Source organism: Delphinapterus leucas, chromosome 12 (genome assembly GCF_059928025.1).
Source record: "Delphinapterus leucas isolate spDelLeu-1000000601 "Yukka" chromosome 12, BTC_Dleu_Yukka2, whole genome shotgun sequence".
Classification (NCBI taxonomy): domain Eukaryota; kingdom Metazoa; phylum Chordata; class Mammalia; order Artiodactyla; family Monodontidae; genus Delphinapterus; species Delphinapterus leucas.
The window spans coordinates 36,601,227-36,624,015 of NC_143140.1; the positions used below are offsets into that span (position 1 = coordinate 36,601,227).

At 38.5% G+C, this 22,789-nt stretch overlaps 1 protein-coding gene across 3 annotated transcripts in view; it reads right to left on the reverse strand.

The window, feature by feature from the left end:
• Positions 1-22,447, reverse strand: part of MMS22L (MMS22 like, DNA repair protein) — a 169,997-nt gene extending 147,550 nt beyond the window's left edge. For 2 of the 3 annotated variants that reach the window (XM_089921878.1, XM_089921877.1), the window contains exons 1-7: positions 21,929-22,447; positions 21,165-21,342; positions 19,982-20,107; positions 16,661-16,710; positions 11,226-11,313; positions 10,953-11,130; positions 8,379-8,469 (exon numbers count right to left, since the gene is read on the reverse strand). In XM_089921878.1, the coding sequence (XP_089778004.1) occupies positions 8,379-8,469; positions 10,953-11,130; positions 11,226-11,313; positions 16,661-16,710; positions 19,982-20,107; positions 21,165-21,328 (697 nt within the window). In that variant the 5' untranslated portion in view covers positions 21,329-21,342; positions 21,929-22,447. Of the gene's footprint in view, positions 1-8,378; positions 8,470-10,952; positions 11,131-11,225; positions 11,314-16,660; positions 16,711-19,981; positions 20,108-20,384; positions 20,403-21,164; positions 21,343-21,928 lie in introns of those variants that run through there. The other variant, XM_089921879.1, reaches the window with a different exon arrangement.
• Between the last annotated feature and the right edge of the window lie 342 nt (positions 22,448-22,789).

Sequence of the window (22,789 nt, forward strand, 5' to 3'; positions counted from 1 at the left end):
CTTCCTCCCCACAAATACATCAGAAATACAACTACACGTGGAACAACTCCCACAGAACACCTACTGAACGCTGGCAGAAGACCTCAGACTTCCCAAAAGGCAAGAAACTCCCCATGTACCTGGGTAGGGCAAAAGAGAAAAGAATAAACAGAGACAAAAGAATAGGGACGGGACCTGCACCAGTGGAAGAGAGCTGTGAAGGAGGAAAGGTTTCCACACACTAGGAAGCCCCTTCGCGGGTGGAGACTGTGGGTGGCGGAGGGGGAAGCTTCGGAGCCGCGGAAGAAAGCGCAGCAACAGGGGTGCGGAGGGCAAAGCGGGGAGATTCCTGCAAAAAGGATCGGTGCCAACCAGCACTAACCAGCCCGAAAGGCTTGTATGGTCACCCGCCAGGACGGGTGAGGGCTGGGAGCTGAGGCTCAGGCTTCAGAGGTCAGATCCCAGGGAGAGGACTGGGGTTGGCTGCGTGAATAAAGCCTGAAGGGGGCTAGTGCGCCACAGCTAGCCGGGAGGGAGTCCAGTAAAACTCTGGACCTGCCTAAGAGGCAAGAGACCATTGTTTCAGGGTGTGTGAGGAGAGGGGATTCAGAGCACGGCCTAAACGAGCTCCTGAGACGGGCATGTGCCACGGCTACCAGCGCAGACACCAGAGACAGCCATGAAATGCTAAAGATGCTGCTGTAGCCACCAAGAAACATCTGTGCAAGCACAGGTCACTATTCACACCTCCCCTCCCAGAAGCCTGTGCAGCCTGCCACTGCCAGGGTCCCGTGATCCAGGGACAACTCCCGCAGGAGAACACACCGTACGCCTCAGGCTGGTGCAATGTCATGCTGGCCTGTGCTGCCACAGGCTCCCCCGCATTCCTTAACCCTCCCTCCCCGCAGCCTGAGTGAGCCAGAGCCCCCTAGTCAGCTGCTCCTTTAACCCCGTAATGTCTGAGCAAAGAACAGACGCCCTCAGGCGACCTACACACAGAGGTGGGTCCAAATCCAAAGCTGAACCCCAGGAGCTGTGTGAACAAAAATGAGAAAGGGAAATTACTCTCAGCAGCCTCAGGGCAGCAGATTAATCTCCACAATCAACTTGATGTACCCTGCATCTGTGGAATAAGTGAATAGACAACAAATCATCCCAAAATTGAGGCGGTGCACTTTGGGAGTAACTGTAGACCTAGAGTTTGCTTTCTCGTCTAATTTGTTTCTGGTTTTATGTTTATCTTAGTTTAATCTTTAGAGTTTATTATCATTGGTAGATTTGTTTATTGATTTGATTGCTCTCTTCCTTTTTACTTTTTTTAATATATAGATACATATATTTTTCCTTCTTCTCTTTTTGAGAGTGTGTATGTGCATGCTTCTTTGTGTGATTCTGTCTGTATAGCTTTGCTTTTACCATTTGTCCTAGGGTTCTGTCTGTCCGTTTTTTTCTTTTTTCTTTTTGGTATAGTTTGTAGCTCTTATTATCACTGGTGGATTTGCTTTTTGGTTTGGTTGCTCCCTCCTTTCTTTCTTTCTTCATTTTAATACTTCTAATTTTTTAAATCATTTTTTAATTCTTTACTTTAATAACTTTCTTTTCTTTATTTCTTTCTATTTTTCTCCCTTTTCCTCTGAGCAGTGTGCCTGACAGAGTCTTTGTGCGCCAGACGGGTGTCAGGCCTGTGCCTCTGAGGTGGGAGAGCCGAGTTCAGGACACTGGTCCACCAGAGACCTCCCGGCTCCACGTAATGTCAAACAGCGAAAGCTCTCCCAGAGATCTCCATGTCAAAGCTAAGACCCAGTTCCACTCAACGACCAGCAAGCTACAGTGCTGGATATCTTATGTCAAACAACTAGCAGGACAGGAACACAACCCTACCCATTAGCAGAGAGGCTGCCTAAAATCATAATAAGGTCACAGACACCCCAAAACACACCACCGGATGCAGATCTGCCCACCACAAAGATAAGATCCAGCTTCATCCACCAGAACACAGGCACTAGCCCCCTCCAACAGGAAGCCTACACAATTCACTGAACCAACCTTAGCCAGTGGGGGCAGACTCCAAAAACAACAGGAACTATGAACTGCAGACTGCGAAAAGGAGACCCCAAACACAGTAAGTTAAGCAAAATGAGAAGACAGAGAAATATGCAGCACATGAAGGAGCAAGGTAAAAACCCACCGTATCAAACAGATGAAGAGGAAATAGGCAGTCTACCTGAAAAAGAATTCAGAGTAATGACAGTCAAGACGATACAAAAGCTTGGAAACAGAATGGAGAAAATACAAGAAACATTTAAGAAGGACCTAGAAGAACTAAAGAGCAAACAAACAATGATGAACAACACAATAAATGAAATTAAAAATTCTCTAGAAGGTATTAATAGCAGAATAACTGAGGCAGAAGAACAGATAAGTGACCTGGAAGATAAAATACTGGAAATAACTACTGTAGAGAAAAATAAAGAAAAAAGAATGAAAAGAATTGAGGACAGTCTCAGAGACCTCTGGGATAACATTAAACGCAGCAACATTTGAATTATAGGGGTCCCAGAAGAAGAGAAAAAGAAAGGGACTGAGAAAATATTTGAAGAGATTGTAGTTGAAAACTTCCCTAATATGGGAAAAGAAATAGTCAAGCAAGTCCAGGAAGCACAGAGTCCCACACAGGATAAATCCAAGGAGAAACATGCCAAGATACACATTAATCAAACTAATACAAAGAAAAAATATTAAAAGCACAAGGGAAAAGCAACCATTAACATACAAGAGAATCCCCATAAGGCTTACAGCTGATCTTTCAGCAGAAAACTCTGCAAGCCAGAAGGGAGTAGCAGGACATATTTAAAGTGATAAAAGGGAAAATCCTAAAACCAAGATTACTCTACCCAGCAAGGATCACATTCAGATTCGACAGAGAAATTAAAACCTTTACAGACAGGTAAAAGCTAAAAGAATTCAGCACCACCAAATCAGCTTTACAACAAAGGCTAAACGAACTTCTCTAGGCAGGAAACACAAGAGAAGGAAAAGACCTACAACAAACCCAAAACAATTAAGAAAATGGCAAGAGGAACATACATATGGATAACTACCTTAGATGTAAATGGACTGAATGCTCCAACCAAAAGACATAGACTGGCTGAATGGATACAAAAACAAGACCTGTATATATGCTGTCTACAAGAGACCCACTTCAGACCTAGGGACACATACAGACTGAAAGTGAGGGGATGGAAAAAGACATTCCATGCAAATGGAAATCAAGAGAACTGGAGTAGCAATTCTCATATCAGACAAAATAGACTTTAAAAAAAAGACTATTACAAGAGACAAAGAAAGACACTATATAATGATGAAGGGATCAATCCAAGAAGAAGATATAACAATTGTAAATATTTATGCACCCAACATAGGAGCACCTCAATACATAAGGCAAATGCTAACAGCCATAAAAAGGGAAATCGACAGGAACACAATAACAGTGGGGGACTTTAACACCCCACTTTAACCAATGGACAGATCATTCAAAATGAAAATAAATAAAGAAACACAAGTTTTAAATGATGCAATAAACAAGATGGACATAACTGATATTTATAGGACATTCCATCCAAAAACAACAGAATATACTTTCTTGTCAAGTGCTCAAGGAACATTCTCCAAGATAGATCATATCTTGGGTCACAAATCAAGTCTTGGTAAATTTAAGAAAACTGAAATCGTACCACGTATCTTTTCTGTCAACAACATTATGAGACTAGATATCAATTACAGAAAAAAAGCTGTAAAAAATAAAAACACATGAAGGCTAAACAATACACTACTAAATGACCAAGTGATCACTAAGAAATCAAAGAGGAAATCAAAAAATACTTAGAAACAAATGACAAAGAAACCACGATGACCCAAAACCTATGGGATACAGCAAAAGCAGTTCTAAGAGGGAAGTTTATAGCAATAAAATCCTACTTCAAGAAACAAGAAACATCTCAAGTAAACAACCTAACCTTACACCTACAGCAATTAGAAAGAGAAGAACAAAACAAACCCCACAGTTAGCAAAAGGAAAGAAATCATAAAGATCAGAATAGAAATAAATGAAGGAAACAATAGCAAAGATCAATAAAACTAAAAGCTGGTACTTTGAGAAGATAAACAACATTGATAAACCATTAGGCAGACTCATCAAGAAAAAAAGGGAGAAGACTCAAGTCAACAGAATTAGAAATGAATAAGAAGTAACAACTGACACTGCTGAAATACAAAAGATCAAGAGAGATTACTACAAGCAACTATATGCCAGTAAAATGGACAACCTGGAAGAAACTGACAAATTTTTAGAAAAGCACAACCTCCCAAGACTGAACCACGAAGAAATGGAAAATATAAAGAGACCAATCAGAAATTGAAACACAATCACAAGCATAGAAATTGAAACTGTGATTAAAAATCTTCCAACAACCAAAAGCCCAGGACCAGATGGCTTCACAGGCGAATTCTATCAAACATTTAGAGAAGAGCTAACACCTATCCTTCTTGAACTCTTCCAAAATATAGCAGAGAGAGGAACACTCCCAAACTCATTCTATGAGGCCACCATCACCCTGATACCAAAACCAGACAAAGATGTCACAGAACAAGAAAAATACAGGCCAATATCACTGATGAACACAGATGCAAAAATCCTCAACAAAATACTAGCAAACAGAATCCAACAGCACATTAAAAGGATCATACACCATAATCAAGTGGGGTTTATTCCAGGAATGCAAGGATTCTTCAATATACGCAAGTCAATCAACGTGATACACCATGTTAACAAATTGAAGGAGAAAAACCATATGATCATCTCAATAGATGCAGAAAAAGCTTTCAACAAAATTCAACATCAATTTATGATAAAAACCCTCCAGAAAGGAGGCATAGAGGGAACTTACCTCAACATAATAAAGGCCTTATATGACAAACCCACAGCCAACATTGTTCTCAATGGTGAAAAACTGAAACCATTTCCTCTAAGATCAGGAACAAGACAAGGTTGTCCACTCTCACCACTATTATTCAACATAGTTTTGGAACTTTTAGCCACAGCAATCAGAGAAGAAAAAGAAAGAAATAAAAGGAATCCAAATCAGAAAAGAAGAAGTAAAGCTGTCACTGTTTGCAGATGCCATGATACTATACATAGAGAATCCTAAAGATACTACCAGAAAACTACTAGAGCTAATCAATGAATTTGGTAAAGTAGCAGGATACAAAATTAATGCACAGAAATCTCTGGCATTCCTATACACTAATGATGAAAAATCTGAAAGAGAAATTAAGGAAACACTCCTATTTAACACTGCAACAAAAAGAATAAAATACCTAGTAATAAACCTACCTAAGGAGACAAAAGATCTGTATGCAGAAAATTATAAAACACTGATGAGAGAAGTTAAAGATGATGCAAACAGATGGAGAGATATACCATGTTCTTGGATTGGAAGAATCAACATGGTGAAAATGACTATACTACCCAAAGCAATTGACAGATTCAATGCAATCCCTATCAAACTACCAATGGCATTTTTCACAGAACTAGAACAAAAAATTTCACAATTTGTATGGAAACACAAAAAAAGACCCCGAATAGCCAAAGCCATCTTGAGAAAGAAAAATGGAGCTGGAGGAATCAGGCTCCCAGACTTTAGACTATACTAGAAAGCTACAGTAATCAAGACAGTGAGGTACTGGCACAAAAACAGAAATACAGATCAATGGAACAGGATACAAAGCCCAGAGATAAACCCACATACATATGTTCACCTTATTTTTGATAAAGGAGGCAAGAATATACAATGGAGAAAAGACAGCCTCTTCAATAACTGGTGCTGGGAAAAATGGACAGCTACCTAACACCATACACAAAAATAGAACACTCCCTAACACCATTCACAAAAATAAACTCAAAATGGAATAAAGGCCTAAATGTAAGGTCAGACACCATAATAACACTCTTCGAGGAAAACATAGGCAGAACACTCTATGACATAAATCACAGCAAGATCCTTTTTTACTCACCTCCTAGAGAAATGGATATAAAACAAATATAAACAAGTGGGACCTAATGAAACTTAAAAGCTTTTGCACAGCAAAGGAAACCATAAGCAAGACAAAAAGACAACCCTCAGAATGGGAGAAAATATTTGCAAACAAAGCAACTGACGAAGGGTTAATCTCCAAAATATACAAGCAGCTCATGTAGCTCAATATCAAAAAAACAAACAACCCAATCCAAAAATGGGCAGAAGACCTAAATAGGCATTTCTCCAAAGAAGATATACAGATTGCCAACAAACACGTGAAAGGATGCTCGACATCATTAATCATTAGAGAAATGCAAATCAAAACTACAATGAGGTATCACCTCACACCAGTCAGAATGGCCATCATCAAAAAAATCTAGAAACAATAAATGCTGGAGAGGGTGTGGTGAAAAGGGAACCCTCTTACACTGTTGGTGGGAATGTAAATTGGTACAGCCACTATGGAGAACAGTATGGAGGTTCCTTCAAAAACTAAAAATAGAACTACCGTACAACCCAGCAATCCCACTACTGGGCATATACCCTGAGAAAACCATAATTCAAAACGAATCATGTACTACAGTGTTCATTGCAGGACTATTTACAATAGCCAGGACATGGAAGCCACCTAAGTGTCCATCAACAGATGAAAGGATAAAAAAGATGTGGCACTTATATACAATGGAGTATTACTCAGCCATAAAAAGAAAGGAAACTGAGTTATTTGTAGAAAGGTGAATGGATACAGAGTGAAGTAAGTCAGAAAGAGAAAAACAAATACCGTATGTTAACACATATATGTTATCTAAAAAAGAAAAAAAAAGGTTCTGAAGAACCTAGAGGCAGGACAGGAATAAAGACGCATACGTAGAGAACAGACTTGAGGACATGGGGAGGGGGAAGGGTAAGCTGGGACGAAATGAGAGAGTGGCATGGACATATATACACTACCAAATATAAAATAGATAGCTAGTGGGAAGCAGCCGCACAGCACAGGGAGATCAGCTCTGTGCTTTGTGACCACCTAGAGGGGTGGGATAGGGAGGATGGGAGGGAGACCCAAGAGGGAGGAGATATGGGGATATATGTATAGCTGATTCAGTTTGTTATAAAGCAGAAACTAACACACCACTGTAAAGCAATTATACTCCAATTAACATGTTAAAAAAAAAAAAAGAAATCCTTTTAATTTGTAACGAAGTTAAGTAGTAAGCCTCTCTGTAGTTAGTCCTGACACTTTAAGACAGTAAGTGCTACGTTATAATGTACACATCATTGTGTTAATCACAAAGACTGTTCTGAACATTAAAAATGCTCAAGTGCTTAAAAAAATAATAATTTACAACTATATAATATTTATAGAAAATTGCCAATTTGATAACGGAAACTAAAGGTGTCAAAGAGCAAGACCAAGAAATAAATAGGCAACATGTGAAATAAGATTACCATCCATAATATATACAAACCTCTACTAATTAATTAAAGAAAGGCGGGAAAGAATGAAACAAGAGATAAAACAAGTACTTTGCAAAATATAATGAACAGGTAATTAATAAAGCAAATATAAAAAGACAATAAAATTAAAGATGCTCCACTTCACTGGTAATCGGGAAATTGCAAAAACAGAGGCTCAGTATCATTTTTCACGCATTAGTTGGCAAAAAATACGATTAATAATATCCACTACTGGCAAGAGTATGAGGCAAAGGCATGTTCACAGTTAGTGTACATAAATTGTGGAAACTTAATATACAACACCAGAGAAGCATATAAAATACTATAAGTGCAATGTGCCACATCAATTCCAAAAACCTAATCTACTAAATAACTTGTACAAGTATTCAAAGATGTATATCTTATATCTACATAAGGATGTTCAATGAAATATTATTTGTAATACCAAAATAAACAGAATTAACTGAAATATCAAAAAATAGACTTGGCTAAATAAATTATGATAGGTCCATAAAACTGTATGAACTAACATGAACAGATCTCTAAAAAACTGTTAAATGAAACCTTACATAGGACAATATGAGGATACCATTTGTGGTTAGAAAGAAAAACAAAAACCCTACCTATGAGTTTCTATATATGTATACTAATAGATAGTAAGTATGGATGGATGGATAAATGGACCAAGCCGTTGCCAGTAGTTATCTCTAGAAAAAAGAAGTAAGATCTTCACTTTTTAGTTTGGTTACTGTTTGATTAAAAAAATAATAATAATCAGAAAGCACTTATTGTATAATTTTAAAAAACAATTTAGATTAAAAACATTTACATTAAAAAGGGACATAAATCAGAAATCCATAAACTTACTCAATTTTTCACCAAGCATGTGAAGAATTTCCAGCACTAGCCAATGGATATCTAAGTGGAGATGTAACAAATGCCATGATGGTGGGAAAAGCTGTGAATGACAGTAAAAACTGTGACTGAAAATTCATAACACTTTATTAGGTATTTTATAGCATGTCACAACACTCCTCCATAATGCACAAGTTAACCTAACACTATTCAAAAACTCAAGAGAAACCTCTGTCTTGTTCATTAGAGGATTTTTTCACTGGAGATCTTTAAAAGCAAGATATACTCTTAACTGATGTTGTTTAAGACAGACCCACCTTGGGGCTGCTGAACAGACTTGTATAGTAAAGGCCCCTACCAACCAACTGAGATTCTACTACAGCTGCAAGGCAGTAAATGAATTTCTTTGAACACTTATTTTCATGATTTTGTTTTAGACTTTAGCTAGGAAATATGTTTTTCAATGTAATGAATACCCAGGAACTTCCATAAGATATTTTAACAAGAACTTCTGGATTATCATTTAGACACTACTGTCATGCCCATAAAGAAACTAAAGTTAAAAGTGGTGAAGAAATTTACCCCTCAATTAATGCTTTAGAATTCAAACCTAATTCTATCTGATTCAAAAGCCAGTGCTCTTTACTGTGCTAGCAGATTATCAATAAACTTTCTCCAGTCAACATTTCGAATCACTAAAATAATACAATGATACATACTTTTTATTAAAACAACTATGATGAATGATGGAGAGGGGTCTTGCCTTATCAAACATGCAAACAACATAAAACACAACACTAATAAAACAGTGCTGGCTCAGAAATAGATAGTAAATAGCAAAAATAGGGAAGAGAGAAATGGATACACATGATATGTCAAATCAGTGGGGAAAGCATAGATCATTCAATAAGAGACAGGATTATTAACTTATTCATCTGTAAGAAACTAGATTTCCTACCTCAGTACATTTTTTAAAAAGAGATAAATTAAAGAGATAAATATAAAAAAAGTATGTTTTTTACAATAGCATAGGAATGATACCAAAGAAAAAAACTGATAAATATAACTATATAAAAAAACTTAAATCATCTATCTACCTAGCAAGTCAGCTTAATTGCTGAAAAAAAAGATAAATGAAAATATTCGTAATACATCATACCAACAAATAGTATCTCTAATTTTAAAAAGACCCTAAAAAAGAATAAAAGACAGATGCTCAACTGTAAATACCAATTAAAGCATTAGCCTTCATATATGAGAATGGTAAAATATAAGAAATATATAGAGTCTTGAAAGATGCTTTTTATTTTATGATTTTTTCGTTTTGCTGATATTTCAGAAGAGAACAGTATTTCAGCATATGATTTTTTTGTTTATGTGTTGAAGACTCCATTCCCCTGCTTTAAAAATTCAGTCTTCTGATCTTCAAATAACCTATACTTTCAAGTCTGTCTAATTAAAAGCCTATGAAAGGCAAAACCTAGTTTGAGGACACTTGCACACATTTTTTTATTTCTGCTGCTAAATTATTAATTTTCTTAAGCATTTGATGGATATTCAGAAAATAAAAATCAGTCCAATTTACAGAGACTAAAAAGAAAGAAAAATATCCCTCCCAGCACAATCCACCCACGAATCTTTATTAATTGACATGATTAAAAACAATTACCTATTTGGTTTCTATGGATTAGATATATTCACCTGTGAATTCAGTTGGAATTCTATTTACTTTTATTATTACATATATTGATCCCTGATAAGAAGAGTCAATTTTTTATTATTGTTAAATTTCACAGAAATATAAACATTTAATTGTACCTTATATTTTGGCAAAGACTCGTTCCTAAAAACTGAATGTTATTAAAATTGGTGAAGTCAAATAGAAGAGATTGAGAATTCAGGGAATGCCACGGGAAATTATAATTTGTCACTCACAGCAGCTCACATTTTCCTATGAAGAATTTGTTAATTATATCCACAGGTTGGATCATGCTAACACATTTTTATAAACCAAACCAGAGAGACTGATCATCACAGGTAGGAAAAAAAAGGGGGGCACAGTTAAAACAATCTTAATCATATTCTGAAAATATCTCAAAAGCCAGAACAGACATAATGATGTGGTTTTGAAAGCATAGCTTTTTAAAGATGATCTTCTTGAAGCTTACTATAATATAAAATAGTGTTTGCCCAAACTTTAATCAGTGGCAAAGAGTATACAAATTTTAGAAAACAAAGGTTATTTGATTTACTTTGAAACTTTTAAACATTTGCATTGTTACAACTGGAAGAATAGTTATCACTGATTCAACGTAAACTACATCTAAGCACTTTATGCATTTTAATTATTCAAATCTCCCAATAACTCTAGGAAGCTAAACCAATTACACAGATGGAAAGACTGAAGCAAGAGGTGTTATTTGCCTGATGGCACATAATTAACAAAAGGAGGAGCCAGTATTTCAACTCAGGCAGTCTGGTCCAAGAACTACACTCTTGACTAATTTCCCTCATTCTTGAATGAATAGTCCATGTGGGGAGGAAAAAATACCTGATACTTTAAACATTAAATGAAACAAAGCAAACCTTAGTCTGGTTTTGATTTACAAATGCTCCTGTATTAATAATGGGAAGTTCTGATAGGTGTCCTATATACAAGAGTAATCCATGAAGCTCATCAATCAACACTGAGGGAAGTTGTGCCTCCAAAGTCTGGTAGGGATGGACAGGAACATGACTTTCAGCATTTTGTACTTGCAGGGACCTAAAACACGATGAGATACAATAAGCAATTAGAGTCTGGATAAATTTGCACTCAGAAATTCATGCATTATTCATATTACTCATCTGACAGCCTACCTGAAAATGAAGACTTTAACATAATGAAGAAATGTTATGCACTGCTGCCTAATATTGGCTGCTTTGCAATGTAGGGTTGATATCTTCCCTAAAACCAAAATAGATAATGTTAATCATTGTTTAAATAAACAGTGGGCAGTGACAAAAAAATTGTGAGCCATATAAGTAGCAATTCTCTAGCTTTTCATTTTTTCAACTGACTCCTATATGGTGCTTGCCATCCCCCACCCCCCATACTGCTCTTAGTAAGGTCACCAGTGAAATCATGTTGTCCAATCTAATGGGCACCACTTGTGCTCAATTAACTTGCCCTTATAGGAGCATTCACTACACCTGGCTTCACTGATGTCACATTCTTTCTCACTTACCTATAATTCTCATCATGTTTTCTCTGCTTTTGTTTTCTGTTTTACTCATTTGCCCTAGAGTGGTTATGAGTGTTTTGCACATAGTAACCACCCAGATAATTTTTGCTAATTTTTGCTGATGTAAATGTTGAAGTGAGGGAAAGACGGCATGGGTTGAGAGAGATAGGAATAAGTCATTTGGGGCCTTACAAGTCATAAAAAGGAGTTTTGATTTCATTGAAATACAGTAGATGGCCTTTCATTGGGTTTTGATCTAGGAGGAACAGGAATTGATATACATTTAAAGCAGACTTTGTACACAGATGATAGAGGGGCAAAGGAGGATGTGTTAAGAGCCCTATAGCAGTAATTCAAGAGATCATAGGAAATTGGGGAGGCTGAAGGTATATTTTGGTCATAAACCTACTGGGAATCCGATGGATGATATGAGTTTAAAGGAAATTAAAGAATCAAGAATGACATATAGGCAACTGTTAGCACCATGTAATGAGTGGAGAAAACATGGGCAGTATGAACTGGTTTTGGAAGACATCACAGATGTACTCTTTGCACTATCTAAGCAATCCAAGGACAGATGTCAGGCAGTTTGACATGCAAGGCCTGGAGTGCAAAGGAGAGGTCTGGAATGTAGGTAAACCTTTTGGAGTTGTTATCATTTAGAAATAAAGAAACTGATGAGATCGTACATGTAGGAAAAGATGTACAGAGAGGAGACTCAAACTGAGACCTGAGGAGACTGGTTATTAGTAGTAAACCTGAGGGAGGAGGAGCTGGTAAAGGAGAGGCAAGAGAAGGGGGGGGAAAAACTTACTATAGGCAACAAATTATCACCCAAATTAAACATAAGGCAAAATTTATTTTTAAATTTGTATTCAAATGAGCAAATGTGGATACTATTTTGGCAAAACAGGAGCATAAGCATAAAGATAATGTCCATATATCTACATACCAAACAGTTCAGTGCACTTTTATAGCTTAATTATACTTCGCTTACAAAAGTCATATGATCCCCCAGTGTCACAATTCTCAGCCCGTAAATGAAGTACTCTCTTAAAAACAACTGCTGTGGGATTCCCTGGTGGTGCAGTGGTTTGGCACAGTGCTTAAAAATCTGCCTGCCAATGCAGGGGACACGGATTCGAGTCCTCGTCTGGGAAGATCCCACATGCCATGGAGTAACTAAGCCCATGCACCACAACTACTGAGCCTGCACCCACAGGCCACAACTACTGAAGCCCAAGCACCTAGAGCCCATGCTCCGCCACAAGAGAAGCCACCACAATGAGAAGCCCACGCACCACAATGAAGAGTAGACACTGCTCACCACAACTAAAGAAAGCCCACATGCAGCCACAAAGACCCAATGCAGCCAAAAATAAATTAATTAATTAATTAAAAAAAAAAAACTGCTGTGAACTGCTGCATCCAGCCACGATGGAGTAAAAGGAATCAGAATTACCCAGCTCCCACCTTAAACTAGAAAACCAAAAACAGTAAAACAATAATTTTCAGGCATTGGACAAAGGCAACACAAGACTGCTATCCCAGAGAGAAGTCCTAAGATTGCACCAGCTTCCCACCTAGAGACAGTTTATAGGCTGCAGCACAGGGAGAGAGAATTCAGAGCCCAAATCACTGAGTCAAAGAGACATGAGATCTGAGTTTAGGGTAGTCTAAATTTGCAGGATAAAAGTACCAAAGAAGAAAGAAAGCTACACAAAAAAAAGAGCCCTAGGGCTTCCCTGGTGGCGCAGTGGTTCCAAGTCCGCCTGCCGATGCAGGGGACACGGGTTCATGCCCCAGTCCGGGAGGATCCCACATGCCGCAAAGCGGCTGGGCCCGTGAGCCATGGCTGCAGAGTCTGCGCGTCTGGAGCCTTGATCCGCAACGGGAGAGGCCACAACAGTGAGAGGCCCGCATACCTCAAAAAAAAAAAAACAGAGCCCTAGAAATGTACAGAGGGTCCCCTTTGAGTCTTTGACTAAGTACTGATCTGTAGGCCAGAGAAAAACACCAGAAAAAGCTTACTCAAACCAGGGAACAGTTCAAGTTCCCACCAGCAAGCAAGAAAGAAAAAAATACACCACAAAGAATCCTCAGAAGCCTTACTAGAGCTAAATTAACATTAGACTAAAGGTTACTTTTTAAAAGTCCTAACAAAATATACAACAAGCCTCAAAAAGATCCCATGGATTACAAGTACTCAACAGTAAGCCAGAACAAAATTCAACACTAGTTTTAGGAATACAAGAAAATTCAGAAAGCAGCAATGTAAAATCTATAATGTCCATCACACAATAAAAAATTACTAGATGTTCAAAAGAGCAGAAAAATGTATCATACAACTAGAAGAAAAATCAACCAATACAAACAGACCCAGAAATGACAATGATGAAAGAATCTGCAGTCAATGAAGCTAAAAACAGTGGAAGGCATAAAAAAAATCCAAATAAAATGCCTAGGGACAAAAAAAATACAATATCTGAAAAAGGGGTAACATCAACAGCTATATTTAATAACAGGTATCAGTAAAAAATAACATATTATATATGCTATTCTGCCTCAACAGGAAAGCAATCCAGGGAGTAAAATCAACAGAATAAGAACCATATGCACTTCAGTAAGTGACCCTAAATAAGGGCTTTCTGGGGAGGGTTGAGGGCCAAGGGTTTACATGAGTTTATTAACAAAGCCCTGACACAGCTGCATGGCAGGAGTAAGCTTATGTAGGGATAGTCTTTAATACTGCTAACCTGCCCAACAAATCTGTTAGTAAGTTTTTTAAGTAATAATACCAGCCAAAATGTCAGTGTAACAAGTAACCATTTCAAAAAATAGTCCATTGTAATAATTTTAGGTCAGTAAGTGCTTTTCAAAGAATAATCTTGCTCAATAAATGCCTTCCACAAACCCAATTTAATTAAGTCACTCTATATAGTAAAGGTATTTTTGCTGTTTCCACTACAATCTTATAGACACTCTCCAGGAGTTTCAAAATAAAATTCTGGGTCTTTGGTATTGCTTACAAAGACACCTATGATTGCATCCCTTCCAAAAATTAACCACTCACACACACTTGAGTCCAACCATACGTAATTATTACTTACTCCCTGCTCCCTGAACTTTTATGTTTTTATATACCTCAATGTCTTTGTCTATACAGTTGTTTGTACCTGGAACTCATCCTATCCCCAAAACTTCTCCAAAATCTTTTGCCTGGCCAATTCCTCCTCATCCTTGAAGACCCAGATCTGCCATCACTCAGTGATGGGCACATAAACGGATAAAGCCCTTGGCTCCTGTAGCAGCTTTTGCATGCCTCTGTTACTACACTCTTCCATCTACCGTGCTGACTATGCTTGTTTATCTGTCTTACTCAACTGCAAACTCTTCAGCCGCATAATTTTCCTCTTTGATTCATCAGCACCTTGCACAGTACCTGGCATGAAGCAGGGACCCAGGTGATAATGAAACAGTAATATCCAACATTTACTGAGGACAAACTAACAAAACAAAACAGCCCTGACAGCTGATAACTAACAATTAGGCCATGACGCTCCCTACTGAAATTAAACAGTTGTCATACAATATCAAAAATAATCATACAAGATCACTCCATGATTATGGTGAAACAAGAAAAACACAAAACCTCTCTGTAATCATGTCTGACACAGAAACAAGGCACTACACAACCACACAAAAACAAACAAAATACAGAAACAGACTACCCTCCTCTTCCAGCTAAAATGACTATTGCTTCATTACAAATTAGAATCTTCCCTTGCCTCCTTCTGTGTGTCCCACCTTCTGGAGAAAAATTAAAAATTAACTTAGTCATCAAATTGCTCCTGCTTCTTAACAGCATCAAATCCAGAATAAAGCCATAGCCCCCTTAAACTCTACCCCAAATCAGCCAGCACAAGCGCATACCCTGTCAAAAGCCCCTCCCTACTTCCTCTTACTGAGAAGCCCCAACTGTTCCTCATGATGTATATCTCCCCCTTGCTTCCTAAGCTAATAAACCCTTCAAAGGTGGGATCCAAGTGATCTTTGGTTGCTGGGCATCACTAATAACAGATACTAGGCTAAGCACCTAATACACATTATGTCATTTAGTCCTCACAAGAACTCAATGGTGGGAACTATTACCTAATGTGAGACCCACAATTAGCTAGGGTTAGAACACAGGCTGACCACAGAGTCATGATTCTAAATACTACACTGTACCAGAACTGTTAGAAAGGAGAAGCAGCTAGCCTGAACTAAAACACACTGCCCTTCAATTCCCTTCACTACCTTAACTATACCAATTCCCCCACAAATCAGTAATCCATTAAATGTTAAAAACAAACAGGGACTTCCCTGGTGGCGCAGTGGTTAAGAATCCGCCTGCCGATGCAGGGGACACAGGTTCAAGCCCTGATCCGGGAGGATCATACATGCCGTGGAGCAACTAGGGCCGTGTGCCACAACTACTGAGCCTGCGCTCTAGAGCCCACAAGCCACAACTACGGAGTCCAAGTGCCACAAGTACTGAAGCCCGTGCACCTAGAGCCCATGCTCCACAACAAAGAGAAGCCTCTGCAATGAGAAGCCCGCACATTGCAACAAAGAGTAGCTCCCGCTCACTGCAACTAGAGAAAGCCCGCGTGCAGCTACAAAGACCAAATACAGCCAAAAATAAGAATAAATAAAATTTAAAATTAAAAAAAAACAAAAAGAGAAAGCAGAAAAGAAAAACAAGAAAGGCAGCATGAGGTCCAGCACTTTCTATTTCTCTAAGTTCTCCAGCCCACTCCCCACCCCCAAAGCAAGTTACTAATTCACTTCAAAGATGTTTAGCCTTAATTTTACTTGCAGATTTGGAAAAATACTATAAATTTCATCTACAAACAGAATTTAAGTGTCATACTTTTTCTGAACACTAAATATAACTGTATCCTGAACTTCTGAACTATCACTTCCTTCACGTTATTATGATAGCCCAATGACACATCATAGATCCATGTACAATTCATTGTAAGGGAGCATCGTTTCTTTTTGCCATTAAACATACTTAAAACTTACCAAAATCACAGTTGGCCTGTAATAAGGTTTCCAAGTTGTAGAGCTGTTGCCTAATTTAAAAAATGTAAGGTGAGAATTAGTTTTAGAGTAGTTTAAAGCATGCAACAATTACACAGTATTTCCAAATCTTTTACACAGCTTTAATGCCTCTCATTCGTGAATAATGTTTAACACTTCATGAATGTTTATTACTGTCAGCTTCAGGTAGTAAAGACTCTGAGAGAAAATAAAACATGTCTTTGACCTCCCAAAAAGATCTACTAACAGCTACATTTATCTCAAAAATTATATAAAATATCATAGATTTCCCCATCAAGAAGATACTGTTTATATCTTTAAGAAGTTTAAGATGGTTATATAAAACATCCTAGGTTAACAGTTATATAATGAAATGTTAAATTGTATCATGTAGTTACACAATAGGAGTTCTGAAGAGGAACAGAATATGTAATGTAGACTAATCAGGGGAAGTTTTAACTTACGATGTTCCACCTTAATTTCTGAGAATAATCTTCTCTTGCCATTCTTCCTAGTTGCCTTTCAGCTCCTTAAAGATTGAGCCACATTCATAACCTGTGCCCTGGGTAAGACTCAACTCATTCTATAATGTTTAGGATTATACAGAATCACTCACACAGCCTATTTTCCCAATAAAACACATAATATGGCACAGGTTCCATGGGATGGGGGTGAGAGGGGAAATCCCTCCAACTTTCCATTTTCATTTAAATGTACCACGTATACATTCTTCTTTTAATTATATAAGTTTCAAGTATACAGCACTACAATTCCACATCTGTGTACACTACAATGTGATCACCACCACAAGTCTAATTACTATCCATCACCATACAGTTGACTCCCTTCACCTTTTTCACCCACCTACTAAACCCCTTCCCCTCTGGTAACCACTGATCTGTTCTCTGTAACTAAGAGTTTATTTTTGTTTTATTTTGTTTGTTCATTTACTTTATTTAGATTCCATGTATTAGTGAAATCATATAGTATTTGTCTTTCTCTGTCTGACTTATTTCACTAAGTATAATACCCTCAAGGTCCATCCATGTTACTGCAAATGGCAGGATTTCACTCATTTTTAAGTCTGAATGGTATTCCATTGTGTGTGTGTGTGTATATGTGTGTATATAAATATTTAAAATTCCTTCATCCATTCATCCATTGAAGGACACTTAGGTTGTTTCCATATCTTCATATCTTGACTGTTAAAAATAATGCTGCAATGAACACAGGGGGTGAATATATCTTTTCAAATTAGTGTTTCTATGCCCTTCAGATAAATACCCAGAAGTGGAACAGCTGGGTCATAGGTAGCTCTATTCTTAACTTTTTGAAGAACCTCCACACTGTTTTCCATAGTGACTGCACCAATTTACACTCCCACCAACAGGGCATGAGGATTCCCTTTTCTTCACATCTTCGTTTGTTATTTCTCATCTTTTTGATAACAGCCATTCTAACAGGTGTGAGGTGACATCTCACTGTGGTTTTGATTTGCATTCCCTTAATGGTCATGTTGAACATCTTCTCATATATGCCTGTTGGTAATCTGCAAGTATTCTTTGGAAAAATATATGTTCAGATCCTCTGCCCATTTTTTAATCAGATTTGTTGTTATTGTTGTTGCTGTTGAGCAATATGAATTCTTTATATATTCTGGATATTAACCCCTTATATTAACCAAATATATGATTTGCAAATTACTTTCTCCCATTCAGTAGGTTGCCTTTTCACTTTGACGATGGTTTCCTCTGCTGTGAGTACCTTTTTAGTTTGATGCAGTCACATTTGTTTATCTTTGCTTGTTTCCCTTGCTTTTGGACTTAGAGCCACAAAAATATTGCTAAGACTGATGTCAATGAGGTTACTGCCTATATTTTCTTCTATACATTTTATGGTTCCAGGTCTTATATTCAAGCTTTCAATGCATCTTGAGTTAATTTTTGTGTATGATGTAAGACAGTGGTCTAGTTTCATTCTTTTGCCTATGGCTGTCCAATTTCCCCAACACCATTTATTGAAGACTGCCCTTTATTGTATGTTCTTTGCTCTTTTTCCATAAATTAATTGTCCCTATATGTGTGGGTTTTTCTGGGCCCTCAATTCTGTTCCATTCACCTATGTGTCTGTTTTTATGCCAATAACATACTGTTTGTTTACTATACCTTTCTAATACAGTTTGAAATCAGAAAGTGTGATGTCTCTAGCTTTGCTCTTCTTTCTCAGGATTGTTTTGGCAATTTGGGATCTTTTGTGGTTCCATATAAATTTTAGAATTACCATGTATACATTCTTTTTTTTTTTTTGCGGTACGCAGGCCTCTCACTGCTGTGGCCTCTCCCGCTGCGGAGCATAGGCTCCGGACACGCAGGCTCAGCAGCCATGGCTCACGGGCCCAGCCGCTCCGCGGCATGTGGGATCTTCCCAGACCGGGGCACGAACCCGTGTCTCCTGCATTGGCAGGCGGACTCTCAACCACTGCACCACCAGGGAAGCCCCCATGTATACATTCTTAATGTATTTTGGGCTAATAATTTGCCTTTAATAAGTGACTCCAAATATAAAATCTGAATTATGGACTGGGTTTTAAATAATAACGAATTATTTCAATTTCGTTAATTGTGATTATGAGGTAATGTTTATGTTTAAAAAATAAGTTCATATTTTTAAGAGATACATACTGACGTAATTAAGGGTGAGATGACATGATGCCTGGAATTTGCTTAAGAAATACTTAAGCCAAGAGTAGAGGGATAAGGACAGATGAAGGAAATGTGATAAACCCTTGATGTTTATCGTAACTGAGGGAGGGTATATGGAGGTTCGTTATACTATTCTCTCTACATCTGTGTATGTTTGAAAAATTTTATTAAAAATATTTTTAATGTTGTCCAGGTTAATCATATTTCTATTACATATTCTATTATAGTCTGAAAAATATATTTGCAAGTCTGAGTTCATTCTCTAAAGATTACTGAAAAATTATGACTGTTAAGCAACAAAAGATTTTATTTTTCTTCCAAAATTATGGAATAGTTCAAAGCCTAGAATATTTGTCTTCAATATATGATGTCAAATACAGAAGAATGAAAATTCTGAAAATCACTAAAAACTCATTAAAACTATTACTCCATCAAACATTATTGCTTAATTATTGTTACTGATAAGATAATCAAGTAAGCAGCAATCACAATTCTACAGGTGCTTTTGTAATATCAGTATTAGAAAACACCCAGCAATGTAACTTAAACCTGAAAAGCATCTACGCTCAATGGCAGTTTTAAAACAAAAGACAAAACATACCTCAAGAGATGAAAGAGAACTCTAGATGAATTCACTAATGCTGTTTCAGTAACCCATTGAATGCCAAATATTTCCACTGTATCCTCTTCAAAATTAGTTGGTAAAGGATCAAGATTCAAAATCAGTCTGAAATGAAACTCTGATTTAATCTCATAAAAACTATGCTATATCCCATACTATAGCATGAGGTTTTTTTTGACATTATATGAATCCATGTTACACATGACATGTCAACAATGATGTTATAAAGTAAGGAAGTGTCTTGGTACCTTATATCTCAGTAACAGTACAACTGGACTATATTAAGAATTCAACCCTATACTGTGATAAAAAAAAAAAAGTTTAAAGAGCAATATAATTTGAGGGAAAAATGTGGAAAGGGGTCTAGGGAACATACTTTCACCTGTCTTCAACTGTGGTCTTCAGTTGTAGAATTTCACCCTTTGAGGGGACATTTAATTTTTAAGACAGTTAAAAGGTATTCTGAGCCATGTCTAAAGAAGGGCATAATCAAGTTGAATAATATCATTTAAGGTCTCAAAGAAGGTACAACTGTAATAATCAACAAAAATGGTTTCCTTTCTGACTGAAATTGCCTCAGCGGGTATTTCCAAAATATTTCAGCAACAGCAGTTTTACTGCAATATGTGTATACACATGTCCAAGACAAGAGCTTTGAAGATAACATTCCTGTGAACTTACACAATCTGGTGCATTAGAAAGTTAAAAAAAAATAAGTCTATAAGATTTCTATATGTTTAAATATACAGAGTGAGAAGACACTGGGGCAACAAAAAATGTGCATGTCTTAATTACTGAGATGCTTCAGAATATTATCTCATGTTTTAGAAGGAAATGGGACTTCAAAAAGCCCAGGTAGTTCAGAATTCACTTCAAGTAAATTAGTGCCCGGCTCCTTACTCCAAAGCTGAGGCAGCAGTGAGGTCAGAGAACATCAGGTAACAAGAAAGTTCTCCTTGCAAAAATCTTTCAGGTGTGCTCTAACCAGGAAACCAACAGAGCTAATAGCTTGCATCTGTGTGATATACTAAGCCGATTTACAAGAACATTGCCTGATGAACATTAAAGTTTAATGGACTTAAGTCATAACTAAATAACATTCCTAAACAGGCTGATAAAAAATCTGAATAGGGAAAAACAAAGTTTCCGACTTTTTACCTACCGCTTAAGAGCTCCGCTGGAAAGGTAGGACTCTCCAGAAAAATGTTTTCCTCCTCCTCTGTTGTCAAAATCACAAGAAAAGCAAGGGGGTTTGCACCATTCTGTCTCCAGCTCCAGCTCCAAGCTGTCGGTCAGGAAAGTCGACGCAGCGGGACAGTTATCCATGTTTACTTCATGTCCTGAAATGTTTGGGGTTCATTATGATTATCATTAAGGGCTCCAAAGAAGTTGTGATGAGATTCCTGTAGGTGGGGAGGGCCGAGACATTGGGGGTGACCTCAGAAAGTTCCCCAAAAGCCGCCACCCCCCCGCACAAAGGAAAAAAACGAAAGGCCAAATCCTCAACTCTCCCCGCCACGGACTCCCCCAGATCAAGGCTGTCAGAACTTAGAATGCACCCCCGACCGGCTGTGGCAGTAACTTAAAATCCCCTCTACGTCAGACCCTGCAGCCCAGGGCAGGGTGAAGAAGAAAAAAATGTTAGCAGGACAGACCTAGCTGCACTTGCAGTGCCCGCCTTGACCTGCGTCCTCCGCTACATTACTAAACCGCACTGAGCCAGTTTCCCCGCAGTGTGTGGAACTGCAAGCTGCCTCGCAGACTGCAGGCGAGGATCAGTAGGGCCCGGCGCAAACCCGACTTCTCCCGGCCGGGGGCAAGCCCCGCCAGGTCCGCACAAGGCAGCGATCCGCGCGGGCCGGCCAAAGGGCGAGGGGAGCCGGTGTCCTGCGCCCCGGGGCGCCCCTGGTTTGGTGCACGTCGTACCTGCTCACACTTTCAGTCCCAACGATCCACCCTGGCGGTCCCGACCAGAGCCAGCTAGCCCGTGTGGTCTAAATCCCAAAAAGGCGAAATTCCCGCCAAGGCGCGCCCGCGCTCAGAAAGGGCGGGGCCACGGGGCAGCCCGCCCCCGGAGGTCCGCTCGCGAGGTCTCCGCGGGAACAGCCAGAACTCCGTAAGTTCTCGCGAGAATCTTCCAGTCAAGGAGTCTGTTCGGCGTTTTGCCTTTTTTTTCCTTTCTGTTTTTTTTTTTTTTTTCCTTCAGTAGTTTTAATTGGTACTTTGGGCCGAAAGGCTGGGCCTCACCGAGAAAGGAAACTGAGGCTAAGGTGAGCAAGCCTTACGGACCGCGGGGTTGTCGTCCGGCCGAGTTTGGCAAAAGACCTCTGCTGAAGTGAGTCGCAGGCGGGTGTTTGAGGGCCGCGCCGTCCCCTCTTGTTCCTGCCCTCGTCCCAGCAGCTCTTTTGTTGAGGTGGAGGATGCCTATTGTTCATGAATTGTGGGCAAGGCAAGGCAAGTGCAAAAATGAGGTTAATCCAGTGTGTGGAAACACTGAGTAGGTCACGTGATACTTGTTTTCCGTATTAAAAAAAGTTTTTTTAATGACATATCTGGATAGGTTTAAGTTGCTTAAACTTGGACATGTTTGTAGAGTACACTTAAGGCATTTTTGTCTTTTTTTTTTTTTTGGACCGTGGGGCTTGTGGGGATCTTAGTTCTCCCACCAGGGATCCAACTGCCCCACCCCCCTGCTGTGGAAGCACAGAGTCCTAACCACTGGACCACCAGGGAATTCCCATTTTTATCTTTTTAAAGTGTTTTTTAATTCTACTCGTCAGAAGACTT